The sequence below is a fragment of the Catharus ustulatus genome, chromosome 6 (assembly GCF_009819885.2).
Source record: "Catharus ustulatus isolate bCatUst1 chromosome 6, bCatUst1.pri.v2, whole genome shotgun sequence".
NCBI classification, from domain to species: domain Eukaryota; kingdom Metazoa; phylum Chordata; class Aves; order Passeriformes; family Turdidae; genus Catharus; species Catharus ustulatus.
The window spans coordinates 20,882,047-20,909,770 of record NC_046226.1 but is presented as its reverse complement, the minus strand read 5'-3'; the positions used below and the strand labels follow the sequence as shown (position 1 = coordinate 20,909,770).

Here is a 27,724-nt window from a genome sequence, read left to right as displayed (position 1 = left end):
TCTTTTCTCACAGGAATAAAATCCAGCTTTTTTTTTAACTTAACTTAAATTTGCCACCAATTTGTCAGCATCCTGCTTTGTCTCTTTTTGTCAGGGTCCTTTGGAAAACTTTTTGGCCAAAACAACGGGCCATTTTTCTGACCTGTTTGTTTCTTACGTGATGAGCAAGCTATAACACCAATGATCTCTTTTGGAAAAGCAATGAATTTTTAAATAATAAATACCTATTTGTCCAGAATCAACCCAAACTCTTTTAAGGCAGGCAAATTTTATGGAAAAAGCAGTATTGTATTTTTTAAGATTTCCTCAAGTGGTGAGGGCTGGAGAGCAGAGAGGAGTATTGGAGGGCAGAGGAGCAGGGTCCACCCTTGAATACTAGGGAAAAAAACCAAAACACACCACTCCTCATGAGTCTTGGTTTGCTATACATTGACACCACTGTAGATAAATTACTTCAAAATCATCACATCCCAAAATACAACCACCCATATACAGGCAGTGTAACCTATATTTATTTTCTAATTTTTTTTTAGTTTCAAGTACAAAACTTAGATTTAAAAATAAATCACAAGTCATGTCTCAAGACACTGCTTTTAGATAGGAACTAAAAAGATGTCACCTGCTAACATCAGAAAGCAATTATGTCAGATTAGATTAATTGATGAAGACAAAACCTTAGCGATGGGCCAGTTGTCATCCAAGAACTCTGCATTTTACTTCCCAGCATTTTCTCGCATTTCCACATACAGGACTAATATCAAGGTGTCACACAGAATTATCGACTCAATAGGGCTGGAAGGGACATCTGGAAAGCATCCAGTCCAACTCCCTCATGCCAGGCAGTGTCATGTGGAGCAGGTGACACAGGAACTCATCCAGGCGGGTTCTGAACATCCCCAGATAGCGAGACTCCACAGCCTCCCTAGGCAGCCTGTGTCATTGCTCTGCCACATTCTTTGCAAAGAAGTTCTTCCTTATGGTGAGGTGGAACTCCTCGTGTTCAGACACTGCTCCTTTTCTTGTCACCGAGTATCACTAAAGAGTCTGGCACCATCCTCTCGACACCCATGTTTGAGATATTAACATGCATTGATGAGATCCCTTCTTAGTCTTCTCCTGACTTAACATGCCCAGCTCTCAGTCTCTCCTAAGAGAGACTTTGTGGCCCTTTGCTGGACCCTCTCCAGTAGTAGCTCCTTGTCATTCCTGTACTGAGGAGCCCACAGCTGGACCCAGCACTCCAGATGTGGCCTCACCAGGGCTGAGTAGAGGTGGGGGGATCAGCTCCCTCAACCCACAAGCCAATGTTCCCAACGCACCTCAGGATACCACTGGCCTCAATACAAAGTTGTTCAACCAATCTTATCTCAACACCTAAGCCTTAGGTTACCACAGGGAGAAATCCTTAAATATGCAAGTCCGGCCTCATGATTAAACCGCAAGTTTTTTTAACATTGTGATGGCATTAAATGGCAAGTCTGCATGGCAAACTGAACAAGTGACAGTGAAATTACCTGCATGTGATGAAAATCAATTCAGAATCTTCAGCGTTATTATGGAGTAGTAATAAGCTGCATATATGAAACAAATGCACGTGCAAGATAGTAAATGAAGTGGCAGACATTTTTAAATAACATCTTTAATTAAAGTTTTTGCAAAGGCAAAATATTAAACTTAAAATAGGTCTTAGTACATCAAAATACTAAGTTCTCTAATCGTATTCCAAGCATGGCCTTTGAAACATAATATCCTGTATATCACAGAGGAGCAACCTTGATCTGCAATTGTACAGAATGAATTTTACAAACATAATAAATATATTTACCCCCTTACACATAACAGTATATGTACAACAGCAGTTGACAATAGTAGCTCAGAACAGCAAAAAAGGATAGTCCCCCACTCCATAATCTATTGGTACCCTATGCACTCTGGAACATGTCTCATTGGATGACTGTACATATAGCTAACCCAAGGTAGTTTTTCCTGTTTAAAAAAGCTCCTTTTTTCCACAACATCTAATCCACCAAATAATAATAAAAACACACTGCATGAACTGCCTGAAAAGAGTAGACGACATGGAAACCAATGTACTGGTTTTTACACATTTCCCAACCAATCACAGCAATGGGAAAACGAGACTTTAAATGCCAGACACCAATACAGAACAATATGCAAGTTTCTTCATCTTGTATAGTCACTAATCTCAAAGTCTGAGAAATCTAATATCAGATGGAGGTGCATGGGTTGTGTGGGATGGCACACAGCAAAACCCCATGGTGCTGTGTAAGGCAGCCCAGTATCAATCCAGTGTGCATTGCCCTAAAACCACTGTTCATTTCCTGGACATTTTATTGCATTCTATTAGGAAGCTTTTGCTTTGGGGGAAATTCTGGGGGGCTTTATTGTTTTTAAAGGAGCTTTTACAAATTGAAGAGATCAAATCAGTACGAACTTTAGTTAACAAGGTCTCTTCTTCACTGAAATGAAGAAATTTTACTCTGGTAGTGTCATGTGGTGACATAATTACTGCTAACTATCAAGAGGTGAAATTATTTTCACAGACCCAACGAAGTTTCCTTTAACACTCCTAATTGTGCAGTAAAAATATAATAAAATATTTATTTTAAAAAAATCAGTTACATGACGCAAAATGTTTTTTGCTCTCTTCTAGAAAATGTGCTTCAGAATCACATATCAATCCTGGAAATAAACTCGGACCAAAACTGTCATTTTAAATAGTGTTGAGGAAACTGAATGTTTAAATGCAAGTTGTGAGTACAATGCAGGAACAAGGAGCATGAAATCTCAAAGAAATATTGTTGCTAACCAGCAACTGAGGGGGAATAAAAACATATTTTATTTAAATAGTCCAATAAAGTTCCTTATGTGACTAAATTCTCTATTATCTCCTTAAAAGAAAACATTTTGTTTTTCACTTAGATGGTTTTAAATGATTGCACACACTAAAACCCAACAGAATTAGCACAAAAAAGTTGCTTTTCTGATTGAAGCACTGCAGGAAATTTACTCTCTCAGGAATCATTGTCATACTGGCAAAACAGGTACTCTGCAAACTGAAAAGGCACAAGACTCGATTTTGCCCAGTTGCTCTACAGGTTTCCATCAGCCATCATGGTTATAATTCTGAAGTTACCTTCCCCATTTTTTTTTCCATCATAAAAAAGGTGCTCCATTATCTGTGCAAATTTTAACATAAGCCCTCTTGAAACCATTAATTGTTTCCATAATACTGAACTATTTAAACTGGAAAAAAAAAGCACTATTTCTAAAGGGGTGGGAGGAAAAAAAAAATCACTTATGAACATGGGAATCCCTTGCCCTCTGAAAGGAATGGTTTCTTTTGAACCTAATGAAATGGTCTGTTCAATTATATAGTTAAAACCATGATTAAAAATTCAAGTATAATAATAAAATTAAGCAAACTACATTCTTACAGCAAGCTGCTACAATAAAATGAAATTAAAACATGCTTTTTGACTTAAAAAAAGGAACACTTGATGTAGCAATAAGAGCACAGTTTGGTATGTGCATGGTTTGACTGGCTTTCCCAAAACTTCACAGATATTTGTAGTTGAAGACAAAACTTATCTGGAAAGCATAACATACAATTAGCTTGCAAGAGGCTGTGCAGGTTCGGAAAGCATCTAACATCCTTCAGAACAGACTAAGCTTAATTACCTTTAAAATTCAGCTACCCCTTAAAATAGAGAGGTTAGGCAGCTTCTAGTATATGTATGTGGGTGAGAAATATCACTAAGTTGTATGAAAACAAAGTGTTGTATAAGTAAACTGGATTCTAGTAGTACAAAAAGGAATCTATAGCTAAAGGAGATTTTTATTCCTTTTACTGGTTTGGTTGTGCAGCATTATGGGAATTTTTCTGAAGTCCACTACTTAAGACTTACTGGTAACAGACATGGAAAAGGTGAGGGAAGAAATTAGTTGGTATATTATTGATTTCCTTGCAGTTGTACACAGAAGTGTCAACAGTGGTAAAAAAATAAAATATCTGCGTTGTTCAAAAGAAAGCAAACACCAATTAATTTGAGATACCTTGAAAGCCCCAAGCTAAAAATGCAGTCTAAATGAAGATTCCACTATTGAAGAATCATCAATTAACTTTTCATGAAGCTTATGAATGTAGACAGCTTTCCAGTAACCATATGGCTCTAGACATGGCCTACAGGCAGTTTTAGTCATTATCAATGAGAGCACAGGTGTACAAAAATCACAGGAGTAAAACCTTTACAATTTGTTGTGATACTACTGAGACTACAAATGCACTTGGAGACAAATGAATCAGAGAATGAAAATTAAAGCAGTTGTTACGTACTGCTAAAATACACTTGTGACTTTTTAAAATAATGTTTAAGATATCTCATTCTCAAGCAAAAAATAAAGTCAGAAATCATGTCTGCTTGTCATGGTCTTATCTAACTTAGTAAAAATTATCTTTGCTGTGTCCTTTTTCCATCATCTTTTCAAGCACCCAACAAAATGCAAAGTTTTTTTTGAAATGGTGAGCCACATGAACATTCCTTCCTCAACAGTTTCTGAAGTATAATGCCCATTCCCTCTCTTGATTCAAAAGTAACTGCATTTCCAAAAACAGGGTTTGCAAGAACGATCCTATGCAATAAGGAAAGTTCTTCAACTTCTGAGGTGAGAAAGGGAAGGAGGGGGGAATAACTTTGTTGCTTTTCACAAATTGAACACAAAAAACCCCAAACAGACAAACAAAAAAGGCAAGTGAAAAAGTGACTACACAAGGTTTAGTGCATCTGACTGCTTGATTTGCTGTTACCAAGACAGCCTAAAGATACTCTACCAAAATTTGTGTTCTCAGAAGCTGTGCGCAGCTCTCTTCATGAAATTACACGTTATCTGGAAACTTTAGAGAGATTAACTGCTGCAGGTAACTTCTGGCTATACTTTTTAGTAAGGTAGATCTTTGATTAAGAGTTGCAGCCAGGATGTTAGAATTTTTATGTGATTTTCTGTATTAAAAATTTAGTCATTCCTGTGGTCTGTTGAATTACTTGTGGGTGACTACATACATAGTAAGCAGGTAAAGGAATGCATCTACTATGGCATTACCTAGGTATTGGATTCAAAGGGTCTCCAAATCCTTTAAAAAAATGTTAAAAAAAAAATAAAATCAAGGGAAACTTAATTGTTCAAATTCAGTGGTGCTGAACCACCACAAAAAAGCAAGAATATAATTAACAAATTAAGCAATGTGACTTTGGTGGGAGATGAGGTGCTTCAAATTTGAAAAATGCAGCCCTAGATAAAACATATCACATGAAGTTAAAATAATTTTGAAATATAAATCATCATTTTACCATTGTGTAACTGCTAGGAACAACAACCTGTTCATGGGGAACTGCATTGAAAACAACAAATACATATAATAATTAATGAGCATATCAGAATTAAAAATATTTTCCTTATACAAGTTATTTAAAATTTAACACCTTAATTCTTACCCTTCTGTACAAAGCTTGCACGCAGTTTAAGTAAGATTCTGACCATCCTCACTACCAAAAGGAAGTGTTCAAAGCAAAGATTTGTACACACAATAAGCATTTTCAGATTATTAATCTATCAAAGGGAATAGTTCCTTCAATCAGTGGAAGAAGTATTTTAAAATCTTAAATCAAGGGCAGGGGGGACAAAGCCTTACATGCTAAATACCAGCTGTAGGTACCTGTATGTAGAATTTATAATTAAGGTATTCCTAACACACATAACCAGCTCCCAGACAATGCTATAGCTGCTACAGTCCATGGCTTGCTCATCTGAAGTAGTGTCTTTGTTGCCACATTTTACCTTTGTTCCAATACTTTTGTTTATTTCTGATGTGCAGATGCACATTTTGATTGGAGTATACATCCAAGTCTCAACCTTTCCTGCTTTTGTTTTGTTTTTTTTTCCTTTTACAGGGAGTTCTTTTGTTTTGTCTTTTAAAACTTCACCATTCTGCGTCCCCAATGGCTTTGGAAAATACATAATCTCTTCCATTAAGATTCATGATGCCATCTTTGAGATGAAATTTCCATTTGTTTTTACTTCTGTGAATCTAAAAACAGGACAAAAACATTAACCTATTATTCTGCATCAGAAATAGGTAAGAATGCGTAAGTAAATTATAAGGGCAATAGAAATAAAAATAACTATTAGACGCACATTACTAAATTATTAAAAATACCGAGTACCACATCCAGTCTTTCCTTAAACTCCTCCAGGGACAATGACTCCACCACCTCCTTGGACCCATTCCAATGTTTAACAACCCTTTCTGTGAAGACATTCCTCCTGATGTCCAGCCTATATGTTTAATGTAAAACTAAAGAAAATTGAACAAAATTCAATCTCTCTTCTATCAAAAGATAGAAGAGTAAACTTTGGAAAAATTAAAACAAAACTAAAAACAACAACCCTCCCCCAACACACACTGTAAGCACAGAGCAGACAAATACTTGTAATCAACAACTTCATCTGCTGCATCTGAAAGAACAAAAGATCACTCAATACTCAAAGAAAGCAAAGACTTCTCAGAAAGCTGAAACGCTCTCCAAAATGAAAGTTGATGATAAACTTTTACAGATGGAACAAAGATGCAATTCTACACCAAAGATGGTCTAGAAAAAGTTAAAATTTTACATAAATCATAAAAACTAGAAATCCTGCTGCAATTTTTCAATTTTTATTGAGCACAGAAAGTCAAACAGTAACACAGCACAAAACAGCTATGACCATGTCACTCTACTAATTATTTCTAGTACCACTTGATCTGTTTTCACTTTAAGCTGAAAATGGCAGTCAGTGGCAAAAGCCAGAAACAAGGACAGGTCTGACTGACATACACTACTTGTCCTACTGAATGGCATTCCATAAAAATCTCTCATAAGAAGCACTTCAGTTGTCATGAGGTTAGAAGGAAGGTCCTCAGATGAACAACTGAATAAAGATGAGAAAACACAGATAAGAACACAGCTTACGAGTTCATTCCAGCAAAGATTTGTGCTGGTTGGAGTCTACACAGTTTAAGAGCTCCCTAAGGATCTGAAATATGACAACATACTGATGATACAAAAAAGCAGTTACTGAATTGCTGCAGAAGAATGTCACTGCCCTGACTCACTGTGTAAGAAAACAATGGTGGCATTCAAGTCATATGAAGACTGTAACAATGGGGGAAAAAATAAACTTCAGTTTACACGGACAGTAGAACTGGTGGTTTGAACTAACAATCACAAGTCAGGAATGAGATTCTAATGTTCTAAAACTTTGCCATGAGAATATCAGCTCTGTTTCCAGTGGCACCAAAAGCACACAAGAACTATTGCAGAACACTACTAGACCAGCAAATAAATTGCCTGTGCTCCTCCCTAAACCTTATCAACCCTTACAAGTAAGACACAGAAAAATCAAATAGATCTGGAGAATGAAAGTAGGAGAAAGTTTGAACAGTTGTACAAATAAAGTGCAGGTCTGATTTCAAGGATATGACTGAGGAGGGTTATGATGGTCTGCAATATAATAAACAGCACCAAGAAAGCAAAAAAGAAAAGACTCTTTACAGCTAGGAAGTATCATACAAAACAAATGGGTTTAAAATCGAGGTGATCCTCCACACACCACACAATACATTTATGAAACTTCTTGTCATAAGGCAAGGTTTTCAAGGATTCAAAATTAATCAAAAATTGATTTATAAAAAGTAGAGAAAAAGATCCCCTGTTGGCCATTGGAGAAAAAGGCACTTTCTCTTCCTCAAGAGACAGCTCACAGAAGGACAGTAGCAAAAAGCTCTGCATGAGCATTGCTACCTGTTGGTTCTCATCTCATAATTCCAGAAGCACTCACCATCAGCTGATGCAGGACACCGGACAGAAGGGAACTGCTCAGACCCAAGCTGATTCTATGTATTTTAGAGGCAACCTGAATACTGATTTCTTGAAAAGAAATGAAGTCCTTTCAGAATATGTGGCACTGGAAGCTAACAATGGACACTGTTCCCTACCAAGTTCCAACTCCTAACTTTTAAGAGGGTGAGGATTTCAGAGGAGCTCCTGCTGCTCAGCTTCAGCAACTCCCAATAAGGTTTTCTGACTGCTGGTCTGAGATCCCTCACTATTCCTTACAAACTGGCCTCAAAACAGTTTAGGATTACAGTCTAGAGGTGACAGATGGCTGGGATGTAGGTCTTAAAATCTTTGTTTAATCTGATGGCAAGTCTAAGCAGAGTCTGGGCATAACTGAAGACTTGCTAACGCAGACATTCTTTGCAACATCGGAGCTTTTATTCAACAAGCTTGCACTTTTTTTCTGCTTTAAAAAGGATCCCTATTCATTTCAGCCCAATTAATTGAGTACACAAAAAAAAATAAAATTAAATAATCTGTGTACTACCCCAGCCAAAAGGTTCTGATATTGTCTAGACACATTTAAAAAGATTCCCACACAGATGAATCCTTGCATATTCTAGGGAAAACATGATCCTCTGCAGTGACTAAACTCTTGCAAGACAGTTCAGCAGAATTTAAAGCAAAACAAGCACTAGCATTCCACACTGCCATTTCATATAGCACAATGGATACCACAAGTAAGAGAATTCTCCTCTAGTAACTATCTTATCATTCAGAAAAGACACTTTCAGTGGTCAAGAAACAGTTTTCCACAAGTCTAAATCCTGATGACTGCTTTTCCTGTTTATAGCCACAATAAATGTACAAACTTAACAACAGTTCACCTCTCCTGGTCCCAGAAGACTGCCCTTTTATTAAAGAGCACAAAAAGCCAGTATGAATAAAATGCAGCCAAATTTTTCTAAGCTTTACTCATTTACCAAGTTTGTACTAACACAGTACACAAACCTGTTTTAAAAACAACAGGTAATTCACATTTCCATTCACATTATAGTCTGTACAGATCTACCTGTACTTCACAGTAACAAAGATACTACTTAAAAACTGTGATTTGATAGGAAAAACAGAGAAAGTAAAATGCCTGTATTGTTTTCTGTAGAGACTTACCTTATCATACTGGCACACAACAACATTTTCGGTATCAAACAGTTCTTGTCCTTCCTCATCACTCACATCATCTTCACTATTCAGAGGTTCCTGAAAGAAACACATGCAAAATGCTAGGATGTTATTAAAAGTTATTAACATGAGGCTACAGTGTTATCTATGAACTACAGGACCCAAAATGCAGTTGAGATGGGTAACATTAAGCTTTCCAACAGAGTGCTGATGCTTTCTAACTTCCATCCTGAGAAGATACCCTTATGAATTTTAGTCCGGAACTTCAGCGTCCAGGCCAGATTCTGAGAACTGCAGCCTTTTGTCACCACAACTACTCCATTCTTGCTCCTTCACTGTAAATGCTCATACAAAAGAATGAAGGTTTTCATTTTTGTAAAGCCTCCAAAGCAGTGGAAAGGCGACATCAAATATGAACAAGCCATGAAGTTACATTTTTAAGGGCACACAAGAAGTGATGTGTCCATAAAAATAAAACTCCATGTCTTATTCACATTTGATGTACCAAAACTGAAAACAAACCTCAACATACACACTCCTATGTGAATAACGAACACTTCAACAGGTGAAACAATGACTAATAAACACAGGACAACAAATATACTTCCAAATATATAAGCTAAAGGGAGGACATGCTAGTGAGAGAAGGTGCACTAGAGGTGCTAATTCAACTCAAAGTCATGCTACGTTTAACTGAGTTTAAAATCTTTAAGGAAGTGATCCACTCAAAGCAGTTGCTGAGGAGCAAAGGAAGCAAAAACCAGAAGATTTCTGAGATGCTGATAATGAAATCTTGGCATATTAAAAACTCCCTCCAGAATGCTAGCATCCAGATCAAGGAACACTTAATTTTTACAAATGATGACTTATACATAATAAGGCAACTAATAAAACATTCAAAATTACATCAGCGTTGATTTGCTGATTGATATAATGGAAAAGTGGTATGAATCCAACCTGTAATTTGTAACAGAGAAATAGGGTTAAGACACCACTGTATATGTACCACAGAAAATGTGATTATTTATGAGTTTTACCTGCGTATCTTGCATGGGTGATACAGACTGTGAAATGCTGTTCATTCTAGCACTTTAAATGGAATCTAAAATAATTGGAAAAGCTGTAGAGAAGCTTAGAAGCAATCTGGCAGTTCGATGCCTTTTAGGGAAAACCAAGCTTCCTGTCTGAGAGCAAGTATCAGTACTTTTAACTTGGTAGTATTTCCTCACCCCTTTTTTACAATTTCTTATTCTTCTGGGGCTTTTTGGTGCAACACACCAAAGCTCAGTAAGAACCACTGGCTGAAGCCCAAAACCAAGCCAACACGAAGTCTAAATTAAGCACATACTATTAAGAACGCAACAACTCGCTCCTGTTTCTGTCTCACTTTATTAAATCAAGGAAAGATGTATTTCTAGAAGACATAATCAAATTTGAACTCTCAAGCTTGCTCCTGTGTAACTGAAAACAATGGATGAGTCAGTGAGACACAGGTAGACCACATCTGTTGGTGCCATCACTGAACCAAATACTGCTTTCTTTTTTGTCAATCTTAACACCCTGCTTTTGTACACACTTGGTCACAAGCGGAGTTGACTATTCCTGTTTGCTCAAGAAGGTTATACAATTTCATGACTGACCTCTCCATAACATCAAAAATATTCCTATTGAAGGGTTTTAAATGGTGTTGGTCACAGCGAATTTTTGCTGTGCTCGCCACACCCTCCCCAGTTGCATTGTTTGCTAATACACACCATTTCCACAACTTCAATACTGGAAATAAACAATCTGAAATACACGGATTAAAGCTATATTCTCAAAATTACTGAAGTAATTGTATTATTTGACACAGTTTTCTTTAAAATACCAACAAAAAATTGAAACACAACCATAACATTAAGCTTACCTCTTCTACTTGGCCATCTTCACCCCCATCTTTTTCTTTCTCTTCCTCTTCATCATCATCATACTCTTCTTCCTCATCATCTTCTTCTTCAGATGACGTGTCCCCCGTTCCATCAACTTGGAGAACAAGTGGTGCTTGTGGTTGTGCCTGTTGTTGCTGCGGCTGCTGCTGACCAGCTGCAGGAATCTGTGCTTGAGCTGGTGTAGGGGCAGCCACTGTTGTAGGTATAACTTGAGTTTTATTTCCTGTAAACAGGATCTGCTGAGGTTGAATAATCACTCCTGTCTGCTGGGAAAGCCCTCCAGGGAGAGGAGCCAAAACCTGATGGAATATCATTGTAAGTACTCTGGTTGCCAACATGACAGACTACCACATCAGACTCAAAGGAAACAATTCAAACATATCAATCTGACTTGAACTAATTACAGAAGAGTTACAAATATTCCACCTATATCAGGTACATAATTTTAATCACATACCTTCTTGCTTTACTTGTTGCTAATTTTCTGCATTTTGCATTGCTGAATTTAAGAAAAAATTTTAAAAGTCTATCCATTTTAAAACATGAGCATTACCACCACACCTGAGTTCCAAACACAGCACTGGAATGTTTAAATTCAACTAAAAGATTTTTTACAATAATCTTCTTCATTAAAAATAAAAAATTAAACTCTTTACAAATTGTTAGTCATGCTTAAACTGTAGAACTGTGACACTGACAATAAGACTTTGCTAAATTCAATGCTAACACAGTCTGGACACACAGCTCACCCTGTAGGTGATCAACAATCTTTCTAAAACCTTCTGTATTCACTACTAAAATAACCAAGGAGTGTCAGTTCTAGGTATTTTGTTCTGAGTATTATGTGACTAAGAATAATTTCAATTAATTTAATAGCATGTAAACTAGGATCATGCACATAATGTAACTCATCAGGAGATGCACAGAAATTTTAAATTGCATCCTGTCAGTATCTGGCAAGAATGAAAGTGACATTGGAAACATTTCAAGACTGTTCATTAAAAAAAAAAAAACACAAAAAATAACCAAAAAACTCCTGCTACACTTAACACAACTTTTTATTTTTTTAAATTATACTGTTTCTGAATTTTGCTCTAGTCCAACTCACAAAAATGCAAGCTCCTTTAGTAATTATTATCATGTTTTTTTCTTCCAAGTGTACCTATTAAAAAAAAATTCCTTTACCTGCTGAATAACAGGTGCTTGTACTCCACCAGGCTGCATTTGGGGTATAACCTGCTGCTGTAGAACCACTGGCTGCTGTGGTTGAATAATATACTGAGCTCCATTTGCAGTTCTAACTACTTGGAGGATCTGGCCTATAGTAAAATAAGTATAAAATTAATCAAATACACAAGTTCATTTTTAAAATTATCTTTGTTGAGAAGCTTGTTTCCTGGAAGAATACTGATGGCAATTAAAAGAGAGAAATACTAAAACAATTCACTTTCATCAGTGAAAAGACAGTGTGCAAATGCAGCTGTGCCAGAAACAAGGAATAGGGTTGTTTACCATCTAAATATGATCATGAGGTGCACAATCCAAAAATAAATTTACTTTTGCAAGACACAGATTAATCCTTTAACACAGCACAGTATTTTAAATAATAGCTCCCACTTATGAGCATAACTCCTGTTTTTAGAAATAGACTTTACAGATGAAAAGACAAATTATTGTAAATCAAAATAGAAATACATATATTCACAATACAAAAAAATCTATCCACTGCTAATATTTCCAGGCTCCTGTGGAATGATTACCTTTCCTCAGAATTTTTTTCCTTCTGGTTGCCCCACTGCAAGAAACTCCCATGTCTATAACCTTCTTTACAGTATTATTTGCAGGTGATTTTGGAGGGGGGAAAACATCTATCCTTACACTTACTGTCCAATTCTACTTTCTGTTCCCACAATGCCTGTACTTGACTTCCTTTTGTTATCCATTAGCTTTACCATTTTATACCCTTCATCACTTAACAAAATACATCCAAGACAAACATACACTTGGTAATAGCCTGAAATTCTGAGAAGACTTAACATACAGTCCAACATTAGTTTTTCTCATTTCTTGTAAGAAAGGTGGAGTAAAAAGAGCAAAGAAATTAAATTAGATAATTCTGAACTTTATATGTTTCTGTCAGACGGATTTCCTGTTCTCCCTTCACAGCCAAATGCAAAGCCCAATTTACTGAAACAGCTAAATGTACCTGGAAGAAAGGACTTCCCCAGCCCTAGCCTAAGAAATTCCTGTAAATGTTCAAAACTGAAGTATTACTACAAAAGTAACAAATGTAGGATGCAGATTATTTTGTGTTATAACAAACTTAGATGTGCTTTCTTAAAACTGGGAAGACTTTGATTTTTAGAACAGCTACACATTTAAATTTTACTTCAACTATATACCATTAAACATTATAGTGTTTAAAACAGGAGGGTTAAATCCCAGGTCATTCTAAGCTAAGGTGAACTACTCTAGCAAAAGTAGCAACTAGATCTAGAAAATTATATTTCTCAGGCCTTTATTTCCTGTGCAGTAGATCTATAACCATGTTTATAAAATCAACATAATATGAAAGTATGTGAACTATCAGATATGCTGCTCATCAAAGTAGCATTTGTATTCTAAATGCATGGCATAACAGTACTTAGAAACAATAAATATGAAATCAAGTTATCATTGCTAGTAAAGTTAGAAATTCCACTGTGCATGCTTACCAGGTACAAAAAAATCTTAGGACATTACTCTTCTGAAGTCACAGAAGTAGTGATCCTACTTTTATACCTAGCACAGTACCTGAGCTCAGATCATGCATCACAAAGCTCAGAAATACACAAAGGGGAAAGACTCCAAAACCAATTCTCGTACATCAGGAACTTCTCTAAGTGGGGAAACTTACAAAGATTCTACCATACAACGCCTTAGGGTTAGGGCAGGACCACAAGGTTCATAAAAAAGTCAGTGAGCAAAAAACGCAGGAATAAAGTAAAAAGAGACCTTGTTAGGGTGGATTCCCAAATCCTGCTTTTTAGCAGTAAATAACATGAAGTAAGGGTCAGAATGCTTCCCTCTTAAACCCCCTTAAAGTTATAGTTTGTTCTCAATATTCAGAGAGTTACCTGAATTTGTAAGTATCTGCTGAACTGGAGTAACACCAGCTGGGAGAGCCAATGTAGCTGCAGTGGCTGCAGCACTCTGAAATACAAGAAAAGTTTTTTAACCACAAACATAATATCGACAGTACTTCATATCACAACATGCTGCCTAAACATACCTAACTTTTTATTGCTGTTTATAGTGTTTGCACACAAGTTCCTGCAGTTATTTAAATTTCAATTGTACATTATGTTACATATAAATTATTTTATTTTCCCTCTTTAATAGAAGACTGCAGCAAAATCACTAAATATGACACCCTAATGCAATGTGGTTTCTTGGTTTATCTGCAAGCTCAGCAGACAAACCTCTGCCTTCTCTGATGATCTACCAATACAGCACAACACTGCATTGCTCATCCGGCAACTTTCCTTACGCTTTTTCAAAGCAGCTGAGGCTATGGGCCTGCAAATCGGAAGAAACATAAGGTACTGAAGCAACGATTATGTTCGTCTGTCTTGTTTTCACTAGGTAAAATAATCAGGTTTGCACTCTTCTTCATTCTGTAAGTGATTTGCATGCCAAGTCCCACATCACACAGCTCCTTTGAGTGAATCTACACATGTGATGTAATGACTGATCACAGAATGACTGATTTTTTTTCTCTCAAGACTGTTGGTTCAAAGAGAAAGTGGAACTATCAATGAGCAGTGATTTGAACCTGCAAGGAAACTGAATTCCAACACATTTTTATGAGAGCTCCAAACACAAAAATCTCTATTAAGTTAACCTGCAGAGGATGATGGACTTCTCTAGAGGCCTCTCCATTTCAAAGGTCCAACTTCAGCTGCCTACAGAAAAGCCTCCATTCCCATCTACTGTAAGGGAACTGTGGCCAATTATTCTTTGTTACTGAAAGGATTCAAACTTCATTACTGGGTAGGCGTGCATATTTCCTGTTTAGGAGAGACAGGATTTCCCCATACTGTCTAGCCAATATAGTAGCTACATCTGCCAAGATTAGAGATCACCACACAAAACTAAAACTTGCTTGTATGCATTCTCACATCCCAGAAAAAGGCAGATCAATGAATTCTCATTACTCTCTACTTTCCAAAATACTCAAAGTCTGTCAGATCCACTCTTTTATATCAACATAAATGCTTTAAATAAACACAAACAATATTTCCAAATTGACTGTAACTCGTTGTTGAACAGTAGTTGTCTGTGGTACACAAAGCATCAATATTTTGACAGCAGTGGAGTTTAAAGTGCCTGGCATACTCATTTTTTTCTATACCCTGAGATAACTGAGACGGGACAAAACACATTTAACTGTTGGACTTGTAAAGTTACAAATCCCATTGAAATGGCTGTCAAACATAAGAAAAGGGTGAACATTTATATGCTCTTGGTTTGTGGAGAAATCATGCTATTCAAGTAACAAAGTTCAGGCTCTTTTCTGTAGCAAGATCATCTGGTAGTGGAAAAGAAAAAGCTAAGAGAAGGGTGTCCCAGGTTCAAACCTTGTTGCATCATAAAACTTTGCTTCATGAGTTTTCACCATAGACGTGGTAAGAATGTAATGAATTCTGGTCATAATATACATGTTAAAATTATATTCGGGGTGTCTTCAAAATTTTGCAAACAACTTACTTTACTTTAAGTTAAGACAGGGCCTTTAAGCAAGATAAGATAAGCAATATTAACCTATTGCTTATACAGAGTGCAAGAAAACTTTAAATTACCAGTTCTATACGTTGTTACATAATTAGTGAATCAAATTAATGTGACCAGCAAAGATCTGAAATGCCAAATCATCTTTCATTCAACATAAACTTAAGTTTCAGCATATTTAATGATTGTTCCTGCATCTAGCAAATACATTATGCTTGCATCAGTTAACAGTGGTGTATTGGTATATGAGCATATCATCATGGAGATTCATGCCAGCAGTATTCCAATTTCTGACTTTAAAAAAGTTTTGGTTAAACATATTTAAGCAGAGGACAAAGTAAATCCTGGATTTGTTAGCTGCACTGAAGTCATAGATCACTGTTCCTAGACTGTAAGTGCAGCAGCAAAACTCAGAAAGGTGGCAGTTAGGATACACTGGTAAACCTACATCACTTTTAAGCATCTGATGACTAATAGAAATTTGTATGTACTATTTAATCAAAACAATTTACATAATGACAGTGTAAGCCTGTATAAACTTCTCCTCTTACCATGCCTGATGCATTCATATGTGGTATCAGCTTGGAATCTGGCACAATAACCTGCTGCTGAGGTGCTAGAAACAAAAACACCAGCATTTAATGAAAAATACACAATCTGCCCACATCCAAGCCAGAATAACTTAGAAAGAATATCACCCAAATGTCAGCTGAGCTTCATCACAAAAACAAACACAAAGCAGCCTGTGGTCTATATAAGTTTTACTCTCAAGACAATATTCAACAGCAGCTCTGAAGGGTGATATGACTACTTTGTCCTTACACATCTTATTTCAAGGGCTTCAGTTACCTAGTCTGAACCCATGTAAAGCAAGATTGCAAATGTATTTCTGAAATTAAAGGTACTAGTGAGATGTTGATAAAATTTATGATACCCAGTATCAGAGCTCTTCAAAAACTAAAGTAGTTAACTCTTAAAACAGACTTAAGCAAGGAGTATTTATTCCAAGATGAAGAGTAACGGGATGCTGCAGTTAGCCTGAGCTATGCGCAGTCAGCATAGCTATAAAGCTTATGATCTTCAACGTCTTTCTAATGCAGCAGAAGCAGATGAAATGTGATAAACCACTCTCCCACACAACAAAGCAGTTTTGGTGAGCTAAAGGAAAGAGATAGCTAAACTATACCTGTTGATCGTCTAGAATTGCGTATGTCCAAGTCTACAGAACAAGCAGATTGCCACTGCTATTATCAGTGACAGTAAACTTAAAAGTGACAGAGTAATTTGAATTAATTAATCATTGACAAACCATTCTCCATCTAATCCTTTAAACAAATGACACTCAAGAACATTAGGAATAAAGTTTCTGGAAAAGATTCTGGGGTAGGAAGCCTCACAACCTGTACAGAGATCTGAGGGCATCTCCAAGTTACAGGGAAATTAAGGAGGGCAGAAGATTTCCTTAATCTTGTGAACCTGTGCCAGGGTCACAGAAAGGACAGCAGGAATCACTATGGTGATCATCCTGATCTCTCCCTGGGACTGCACCAGATCACGTGAGGAACTACTATACCATCTCCACCATGGAATAGGGAAGTCAAGTAACTCATAAACTGCATCTCTGTGATGGAAGTGCTTTGATACCCTAATTTCATTTAGTCTCCACGCTGTCATTTAGCCGTAAGCTGCAACACTGGGCAACAATAAATCAGCTTTACGCGTGCTACCAGGGGCGGGATCTTGCCTACGCGGGAGCACAGGGAACAACCTCCATGTTGCAGTGCAGGGAACGCGGGCCAGCGGAGCGGCGGCTGCTCCGCCAAGGGGCCGCCAGAGGGCGCGGTGAGCGGCCGCCCCCGCCGAGACCCCGAGCCTTTGCAGCCGCTGTGGTTGTTGAGAGGCTTTCATCTCAAAACTAACTCTACCTCAACATACGTAACTCACGTATGTCTAGCCAATATAAAAAGTATTATAAGAAGAAAACAAGCAACCAACACCCATCTTTCCCTCCCTGTCAAAAAAGTGCCCCAAAGCAATCACAAAAAAAACCCCAAAACAACACCAAGGCAAAACTAGTCACATTAGTCTATACTGTGTTGAGTATCTGGTGGTTGGGTTTTGGCTGGTTTTGGGGGCAGACAGCAAGAGGTATCAACTCCTATCTATCTTTCATGCCTATGATAACCTAGATTTTCTGATCCCTGAAATCTGACAAGAAGAATGAAGTCTGTGACTATCACAGATAAGTATTTTATGTCACAAATTTAATATACTGAACATTCAATCAAGCTTTTCATAGGTGGCAGATATGTTTACTTAGCATATATGCAGTAAAATCAGCAGTATTTATCTCAGTTTTCAAATAAAATTGCTGAAAAAAATTTCATTGAATTATGAATACACAAGACTTATTACAAGAAACACTACTGTTACGCCTAGCAAAAATACACCTTGGTACATCCACATCTACACAGTGTGCAATCTTTTAAGACCAAAAAAACCCTACACAGACTATAATACAAGTTTTTTTTTTCATGTCCTACCATTGAGTTATGCTAACCACTAGTGGTTTTTTGAAATAATTTGCTCCTAATGACCTGACCACCTCACAACTAAACTGTCAACTGCATATGTATATTGGTTTGAACCTAGAGCTGCTAATGGAATTTTGACAGCTGTGCATTCTGAAAGCATGTTATGCTATGGGAGATGAAGAGAAGAGCTCAGCTTTTTTCAAGATCTTCTAAAGAATATGACTTTAAAACAAATACTAAATCACTTTTCACCAAGACAGCTATCTTGGTCAACTGAATAGAGGCCAAGTAGAAAGACAAGAAGTTAACCATCAGACAAGCATCCTGCTCTGGACTTAGATTATGCTGTGGAGCTGGACTAACTTCAGAGTGTTTTGCCAGAGTGTTGAGAGATTAAGTCTGACCTTGCTGAGATGCTGGAATAAGGACCTGTTGTGGCTGAGACTGCTGCTGCACAGTCTGCTGCGGCTGAGGTGTGTGATGGTGGTGGTGATGATGCTGCTGTTGCTGCTGCTGCTGTTGCTGTTGTTGCACTTGCAATAAAAGTTGCTCTTCTGAATGGAAGCCATCTACAGCCTTAGACTGCATCAGTTTGTTCTCCCACAGCTAGTTTGGAAAAGGAAAGAAAAATATCTGTGTATAACTTTTACTCTACAGGATTTGTAACAATATGACAGTACCCCAAAACTGAGTTTTGCTGTTTATTTTGTGCAAAAAGCCTTCAGGCAGATATAGACAAAAGGTAAGCCCACAGAGTTAAGGAAAGGAATTAAAAATTCCTCATCAGTCCAAGATTAAGCTTAAACTGTCTTTCTTCCAAGTGTGGAGGATTCACAACAACCCTAATAGAAGCATGAATTGAGAAAAACTGGTAACTTTAAATAAGACTTCAAGTTTTCCATTTCCCTATATTCTTTCTTACCTCTTCAATCACAAAAAAAATTCTTTATTACAGCTTTCCTCAAGCCATTTCTTCTTTGAACTCCTCAATAAAATTTGCTTAAAGACTACTGCTGCCTGTAACAGAAGCCACCAGTGTATCTAAAATTACACCTCTCCATAATAATTGATATAGTTACTACCACACTATCAAATTCAGCTTCTCCAGCCCTATAGCTCTTTATGTCAGCTGACATGTCTCCAAAGGATAGACATGGATGCAAAAAAGCAGCTCTTGTAAAAAGAACAATATGAGTATTCTGGAACACAAAGTCTAAAAGGCTACAGGCACCCAGGACTCATGATTTCAAAATCTGCAAGGGTTCCCTTCCTCTTCAATACTTCATTTTCCTTCTTCTCTCTTTCCTCATTAATTTCATCTGTGATACAAATACCAAAGCACTTTTTTTATCTAGTTCACTGTGTTTCCACCAAGATAGGTCATGGGAAAAGTCTTCACCCATTTCCGTCTAGTCAAATGCAAAATTCATTTCCCACTCCATCTATTTTTCAATACTTAAAAAATATTGTGAACACGGGACACCATGTTCACTGAAGATGATGAGACAAAAAGTCATTTACTTTACTGGTTTCCTTTCTTTGTGCTGTTTTGTTTTGCCTTCCCCCCCTCCTCCTCCCACTTTTACCCTTCCCCTTTCGAAGGGCTTTTTTTACTCCTGAAGAATTTGGAGAAAGCTATAGGAGACCCACTAGAGCTCACCTTAACATCCTGCCTTTATTTTGGACCTTTAGTTCAAACCCACTCCACGTAAAACAATTTCGAATCAGAGCTTCAGGCAAGTGGGATGCATACAGGGTGATTTATTAGGTACCAACCCCCTGAATGACAATACTTCTGCGAACAACAAACTACACATGCAAAAATCTGACAATATATCCAACAACGCAACTCTTCTTCAGAAAGACAAAAACATCAAACAGTGCAGGCATTTTATTTTTCCTGCAGAGAAACTATACAACAGTGCAATTCAAATGATATGCGGTTACAGATACGCAGATTACAGCGCTTAATTAACTAAAAATTAGCATTTCTACAGTGAACAACAGTAGCCAGATTTGGAAACTAACTGCTGTATTGGTCTATTAAAAATAACTCTTAAGTTTAACTTACTGTTCTGAGTTCCAGGAGAACTTGTTCATCCACTCCTTCATCCAGAAAAACTTCTCTGACATCATTAATGACATCTTCAATTACAGACCTGTACAATTTAGGCTTTAAAAAAACCAATAACTAGTCAGCACCATTTTGAAAAAAATCTGTCACTTTAACATTAAAATAAGATTTCCCCCCCACAAAAAACTGCATTTCAGAATACACGTTTCAAAGCGACTGAAATATCTAGGAAAGTATAAATCAGGAAGAACAGTTCAAACAAGGTGAAAAGGAAGGAACTGCTCAAGGTATTCTGTGCCATAACTAGGGCACCAATTATCAAGCCACGAAGATTGTAATTTAGAACAGAGAAAAGGAGATTGTTTTCCATTCATTTTATTTTCTGCTTGCAAATGTAGACCCTAAACACGCAAAAATGCTTGGATGCGGGCAAAATGCATTAAAGAGCATTCAAAGTTCCAAAGTATATTAAAGACAAGAAACTTGTTACTGCCTACTAGTTCAACAGGCACCAAGTATAGCTCAGAATGATCTTGAGCTGAAAAACACTGAAGACTCAAAAACTGGAAGGATTCATGTGACTGTCCTGTTCTGCTTTACGTATTTATTTTTAGAAACTCCTTAAGACATTATATTAGATTAGACAGACTTCTGTTTTCGATCACTACTTATGCTTCTACATTTCAAATTTTTCAAGGGGAAATACTAAAATTATATTATTATTACACTGCGTTCACACCCAAACTATCAAAGAAAGCAAACTGTCAGTTCACTTTAGGTTGCCAAAAGAGGTTCTGGAGCCTCCAGACACTTGAAAGCTATCCAGACATCATCCTGGGCCCTGCTTGTGCAAAGGGGTTGCAAGAAGACCTCTAAAGGTCTCTTCCAACTTCAACCATTTTGAAATTTTTTAAATTAAGATACAATTTAAAATGGAGAATGTAAATGCTTAACATGATCAATTAAAGCACAAAATTTAATTCATAGAACCACATGAGAACTGTACTATGCACATGCTGTACCTTTTAAACAGTACAGCTCGGACTTCTCTTTTTGTATGCACAAACCTCAATGGGATTTTGGCCAGGCTTAAATATCTGTGCCATGTAATTGCAAACTGCAAATTATGGCTGATCAATCTTAAAGCCTGTGAACCACACACACTTCACTGCCCAAGTCTGCTCATTGGGTTGCAAGTACACCAATTTTAAACTATCAGAAAGTAGCCACAACTTTCTTTAAACTGTCATTCTCCTCAGCCTCACTCCCTTAAACAATAAATCGCGAATGATGGTACACACACCAGATACTTTGTACATATGCAAAACAATGATCCTGTACCGGTCCAGTGGGTTTAGCACTCCAGGAAGGCTGTGCCTCCAACACAAACACAGGAAATCTGCACCAAACACAAGCAGATAGTCTAGAGGTGCGAGAACCACACAAATTCACTTAATGCATTGAAGCATAGATATTTTCTTAGTGCATTCCAGAAGTGTTGAATTTATTACAGACATGCTAAGAATTGTATTTCAAGTGTTACAGAATTGTTATGCCTAAATTATGGAATAATGTAGCAAAACTAGTAGCCCATGATTTATTAATCCAGGGAAAATCTGAGTGGTCAATAAGCACAACAAAGAAGCTGAATACCTTTACTTTTAAATGTAGGGGGAAAAAATAGGAAAATAAAACTTAGGAAAATGCATAAAGATTACAAGGGAATAAAAGAACGTATTTGGAACCTGGAAACAAGCAGTCTGATGGCTGCTTAGTGCATTATGCCCTTACTGTTTGAAGAAGCTCCGCACAGGGGTATGCTCAAGCTATTTTTTTAACAACCCTTGCCCCAGCCCCTTCCTCCAAAAAAGAAAATGCAACGCAAAAATAAACCAAAAAAAATAAACCAAAAAATCCCAACAAAACCCAACATACCACTCACTCTATGTCATTGATCACATTTGAGCTCTAAAACATGCTCCTGCAAATCAAGTAGCTGAAATGTTGCCATTCATCCTTTAGCTACAGGTCTTTCAAAAAAAAAGCAAAAACCAAAAAACAAACAAAAGCACAAAAACCAACCAACAAAAAAAGACCACTAAAAATTTCTGGCTTCAAGTAACAGAGTAAGTTTGCCATCTTTGACAACCACATTTACAGCACCTATGTCCACAACTTAACTTCTCCAAAAGAAACAAAACATACCATCCCTTCTTATCCAGGTTTGAAATACTGTATTAACTGAGCTTATAAAAATTGAAACAGTCTTTCAAAGACAAACTTCTCTTGAGTGCCAATATTTTAAGTCTTTGTAGTAACTCAGAAATACCAAGTACCATTAACAGGATTATTTTTCCATTTAATTCATAACAGATGCAAAAAGACATTCTACTTAATAACATTAAGTCTTATTATTGCTATAATTTTAAAAATTGCATTAATCTTTTACAATTCAACTAGCACAGAAATACTACTTAACCTATTCCATATATTGTTCCTTATTACATTAAAAGCATCTGCTACTTAATGCCAAAACCACATTCTGCAAATAAACATGCTTAACCTCAAGCATGTAAGTTACTTTATTTAAGTCAAGAAAACTACTACCTGTATGCCTCAAATTACAATCAAAATTCCTGCAGGATAGAGGATGCATTTTCTCCTTTAATCTTCCTCTCCCTAAACTACCTATTAGGTCTACTTTTCTAATAAAACCGATTTTACACAAACAGGCCTGAATAATTTCCACCAGTAGTTACTTCCTCCTATTGCTACAGTCACGTTTTTAGCCAAGGTTTAGTCACAAATCCTTCTGAGTCTATAAAAGCCTATAAGAAAGATACCAACATTCAGATACAACGAACTGACTCCACAGCCCAACAGTCTGCTTGGGAATTTCCTTTTTTCCCTAGGTAGGTAAGATAAAACACAAATTGAAGCAGTTAGTGGTTTCTAGTGTCCAGCATTAGCTTAGCAGGACCTCAGAAAGGCAGGTTAAGAGCACTCTCACTGCCACTGCTGACACAGGATCCTTCTGCATTACTTCCAACTGCCCAAGCAAACAGAAAGTCCCCCAAACAGGACAGTTCTGCAGGGGTGGAGTGAGCTGAGTGCCACGGGTTAACCAGCCCACCAGCAGTCTGTACACACACATATCCCTCTGCATGAGCCTCACAGTGCACTGAATCTCAAAACAGGTCAGAATTTTCGGACACTGTTCTAATCACACAGTAATATACACTATACACTCATGGTTCTGTGATTAGGAGGAAGAAGAGAGAACAAAACATTTGCGTGCTTACAATGAAAACAGTGTCTGTCTGATTTTACGGATACACATTTACGTAATACTCAGAAATACCCTGTCCAGTTGAAATTCTCTTTTGTACACTCCTAATGAACATCCAGCCTAGGTGGAACATCTCCCACACTGGGGGCAGCAATGCCTTCAAGAGACATTCACAGTGAAATTATGAAAAGAATTCTAAAGAAAGAATTTCTAAAACAAAGCACACTGTACTATTTTCAGCATACACAAAGTGTTAGCTTTAAGCATTATTTATATGATGCTGAAGCTGTTTATATAAGCCATCTAAGACTCCGGAGTCGAATGACAAAACTATTTGCATACATTGCTCACTCAAAAAAGAAGCACCGTAATACAATAACTGAATAAGCCTAAAGACAGCACAGTAGGTGTGCTTTCCAGTAAGTTTCTGCATTCAGTCAGAGAAAGCAATGAGAACAAATGGGAACTTTAAAGATTGCTATTAAAATAATTGTGCTTTCATCTGGTTTATATTAAAAGTGCCTCCCTCATAAAGAGTACATTGCTGTAAATGTCAAGCTCTTTTAAGAGCAAAATACTCAAATCGCTCTTCAATAAACACGTTTCCAAGCACTTACTACAGATTAAAGACAACAATTAAAATTCCTGATTTATTAGATACAACCACAAACACATAGAAGAGATTTGGAATCTACTATTTCCCCCTCCAGGAACATAAGGGAATGATTTTATTTTACTTTCTCTGTGCATCTTGAAAAGAAAACTCTTGCGTAGGTGACACTGCTATACACACACTCCAAATCTAGGAGTAACCAGCAAGCTACTTTAAGAAATGCCACATGCCTTTGGGGGCTTACACTTCCTACATTCCTTCCACTTCAAGGGTACAAAAACGGCAATCCTCTGTAACACTTGGGATTTCAGCAATTTGTGCTTCCAATAACCAACATGTTACAGAGAGACAGACCACAGCATGCTTTGTACATCTGACAACAGTTTGTTCCTGGTTGCTTCTGCAGTTCTCCCTGGAACATTGCTAATCTTTCTCCCAGTCGTGCAGCTCCCGCTGTAAGATGGCCACATGCAGCCAGAAGAGCACACTGTAAAGGCAACTACTTCTGGCCACAATTACCTCAAAGATGTGCATAAAAAAGTAACATATATAACCTATATTGCAAGCATTACAATTTGAATTTAATGTTGTTGCGGACTTTTACAAATAAATTACCTTTATCACCCATAAAATCATATACTATATATAACTTTTAACATCTAATATTTCTCCTTTATTACAGAGAACAGATTTCTAGCAATTCAGATATGATCAGAGATGCTGACATGATGCCATTGACACATCAGGCTCCAAGTCCAGCTTCCTACTAAAGTCACATGGTTGCAGCATTTCAAAATGTTCCTACTCATCTTTGGCAACCGTCGGGTAAGCAACGTACTTTTTGGTACTGAATGAGACTCAAGTGATAAAATTGTAAGATTTTACTACTTAATTGAAAATTAACCTAAAGCATACCTACCTGAAGCAAGCTCATTTTAAGCTTGGCTTTTACTATTTCAAACACTGACACCTTTCAAAAGAACTTCCAGTACAGAAACACAGCCAAAAAAACCCAAATCTTATCAAATTGTTGAGGCAAAAATATTTCAAAGTCCTCTGAACTGCAACATATGTATTTTTTGCTATTCAGTACTACCTTGGTCAAGAAATAGAAGTAAAACCTCTAATTTACTACACATAAATAAAACTTTTCCTTACAATAAAAACACAAATCAAGAAGTTTATAAATAAAAGGACAACTAAGAGTCAAATCACACACATTCAATACGCATCCTGCTGAGCAACTGCCCTCTGTGTAACAGCTGACTACTCTCCTATAATTTTCTGATACAAAAGTTGACAAAATAGCAAATCAAAGATCTTTCCTTGCAATTGCATTAACCTAACTCACAAATAGGTCTCTTAACATTTCAGATTAGGAAAAGAACACTAACATGCTTTACATTGTCTGTTGTACATTTTGTAGTACACTAAATACTGCAACGAAACTAAGTAGTGAAAATTCCAAAACCACTGCTCTACCTGAACTGCAATAAAATATTTGTACATTTTAGGCACCAGAAACACACATAAATCATTGAGCAGCATCTGCAGCCCACGACCTATGCATAAAACCTGAATATTAACTTCACTTTTGGGGAGACAGCTGTAGTCAGACCTTGGCAAAGTGCCTGAAATAAATACCACAACTCTCCTTGATACACTGGGTAAGAACCATTTAAACATTCCTTTCCCCACAGAGCAGAAAAGCTACTTTGAAGACTTTACAGGAGCACAGGAACGTGCGCGAGCTATATGCCAAGGACAAAAAAACCCAAATCCTAAACAAACAAAAAACCCCACCGCAAAACCAACTAAGCAAAATACATTAAAAAAAAAAAAAAAAGGAAATAGTAAAATAGATTCAAATGCAGGAACAGATGAAAACTGTCTTTGTGCGATGCATAGAAGCAAAGGGAAGCCCATTTACACGGGCTAGGAGACACCCTCGCCCCCGCAAAGCACCATCGCTCTGCAGCCCGGTGGGGACGGGTCGGGCGGCGTGGAGGGAAGAGAAACCGATGGGCAAGGCCGGTCGGGATCCGAGGGACAAGCCGCCCGCCTCCCAGCCTCCGCCGCGGATGCATGCACCTCCCAGCCCGCGCTCCGCGGCTCGCTCCCTATTTAAAGGCCGATGTGGTGTTTAAATGGAGAGGCGGTGACGTGGGGCTGGAAAGCACCTTCCCATCCTAGCAGAGTCTATATTAGAGAGCGGCAATAGCGCTATATAAACAGGGCAGCCACAGGGAGGAGGAACACAAGGAGCAGGGAGGCAGAAAGGCAGGGGGAAGCCATGATGGATCTGAGAGCCACAAACAAGGGGGCCGAGCCCGCCGCCGGGACGCCGGGTTTGTCTCCTCCAGCGCTTCGGGGCGGGGGTCGCGGCCGGGGGCGCGCCGGGGAGCGGAGCGGCGGCCGGGGGGGCTCGGTGGCAGCGCAGGTCTGTGTGACTGCTTGTTGCAAACCGCTGTGAGTACGAGTGCAGCAGCGAGCCACCCGCCAAGGTGCAGAAAGCACGAGAAGGGAACGGGGGAGAGGTTTGGGGGGTTTTTTTTCTTTTTTTTTTTCTTCTCTTTTTAAAATAAATACTGCCTCGCTCGCCAGAGTTGAGGGCTTTTGCTCGGTTTAGCCGATCCGGCCGGACTGGGATAAGTGCTTTTCAACCATCGTCTCCTTCTTACAAAGCAACATAAAATGGCTCCAGCGGAGCCCAGGCGGGCTTCCCCGACACCGCAAAACCGAAACCTGGCTCGGGCGCCCCTTCCCCTCATCTCGGGGCGGGCGTTAGCGCCCGCGCTCCTCCAGCTCGCGCCCCTTCCCCGGGCGCCTCCCGCCGGCGGCGGCGGCGCCCCCCGCCCGACGGCCCTTCCTTCCCTTCCCCGCCGGACCCCCGGCCTCCCCGCGGGGCCGCCCCCGGGCCGCCGCCCCGCGCCCCCACCGCTCCGCTCCCACCGCCTCTCTCTCCCCGCCGCCGGGCGCCACAAGTTGGCTAACGCCGCGGGGGCGAGGCTGCCCCGCGCCCCCCGCCGCCCCTGCCCGCCGGGGGGCCGGGACCGCCCGAGGCGGGCGGCGGGAGGCAAGGGAGTGCGGGGGAGGGGGCGGCGGGCCCCGCCGGCCACCTCCGCCCGCGCTGCCCCCGGGGCCCCCCTCGTTCCCCGACCCGGTCCTTACCACGGGGTTTGTGTTAGTCGAGCTCGCCATGTCCCGAGCCCCCCGGGACGCCCCCAACCGCGGGGGGGGAGTCGCCCCTAAAACAATAAACCTGCCCGGCTGAGTCCCCCCAGCGCCCGCGCGTTCCGCCCCGGCTCACGGGCAGCCCCGCGGCCTGTGCCGGGCTCGCTCGCGGCCCCGGGGCTGCAGCCGCCGCGCTGCCGCCTCGCCCCTTTATATAGCGCGAGTCGAGCGCTGCGCGAGCGGCCGGCGAGCGGGGGACGCGGGC

The 27,724-nt window shown here is 38.8% G+C and overlaps 1 protein-coding gene across 2 annotated transcripts; it reads right to left on the bottom strand.

The window, feature by feature from the left end:
• Nucleotides 1–1,619: 1,619 nt before the first annotated feature.
• On the bottom strand, nt 1,620–27,724 carry GTF2A1 (general transcription factor IIA subunit 1). 2 transcript variants are annotated; one of them, XM_033062925.1, is made up of 9 exons: nt 27,457–27,724; nt 20,381–20,482; nt 18,714–18,915; nt 16,327–16,391; nt 14,122–14,197; nt 12,191–12,324; nt 10,984–11,304; nt 9,066–9,155; nt 1,620–6,106 (listed from the first exon to the last, which is right to left on the bottom strand). In XM_033062925.1, the coding sequence occupies exons 1-9, from the start codon at nt 27,484–27,486 to the stop codon at nt 5,999–6,001; spliced, it is 1,128 nt and encodes a 375-aa protein (XP_032918816.1). In that variant the 5' UTR covers nt 27,487–27,724; the 3' UTR covers nt 1,620–5,998. The 2 variants fall into 2 exon arrangements, with proteins under 2 accessions (XP_032918816.1, XP_042635340.1); XM_042779406.1 differs by lacking the exon at nt 27,457–27,724 and adding an exon at nt 26,251–26,269.

Excerpts from the sequence above, each read along its gene's own strand:
- GTF2A1 (XM_033062925.1), bottom strand. The coding sequence starts at position 27,486 with ATGGCGAGCTCGACTAACACAAACCCCGTG. Across the intron at positions 18,916-20,380 it reads TTCTCCTGGAACTCAGAACA|CTGTGGGAGAACAAACTGAT; the intron begins GTAAGTTAAACT and ends TTTCCAAACTAG. Across the intron at positions 9,156-10,983 it reads AAGATGGCCAAGTAGAAGAG|GAACCTCTGAATAGTGAAGA; the intron begins GTAAGCTTAATG and ends TGTTTCTTTCAG.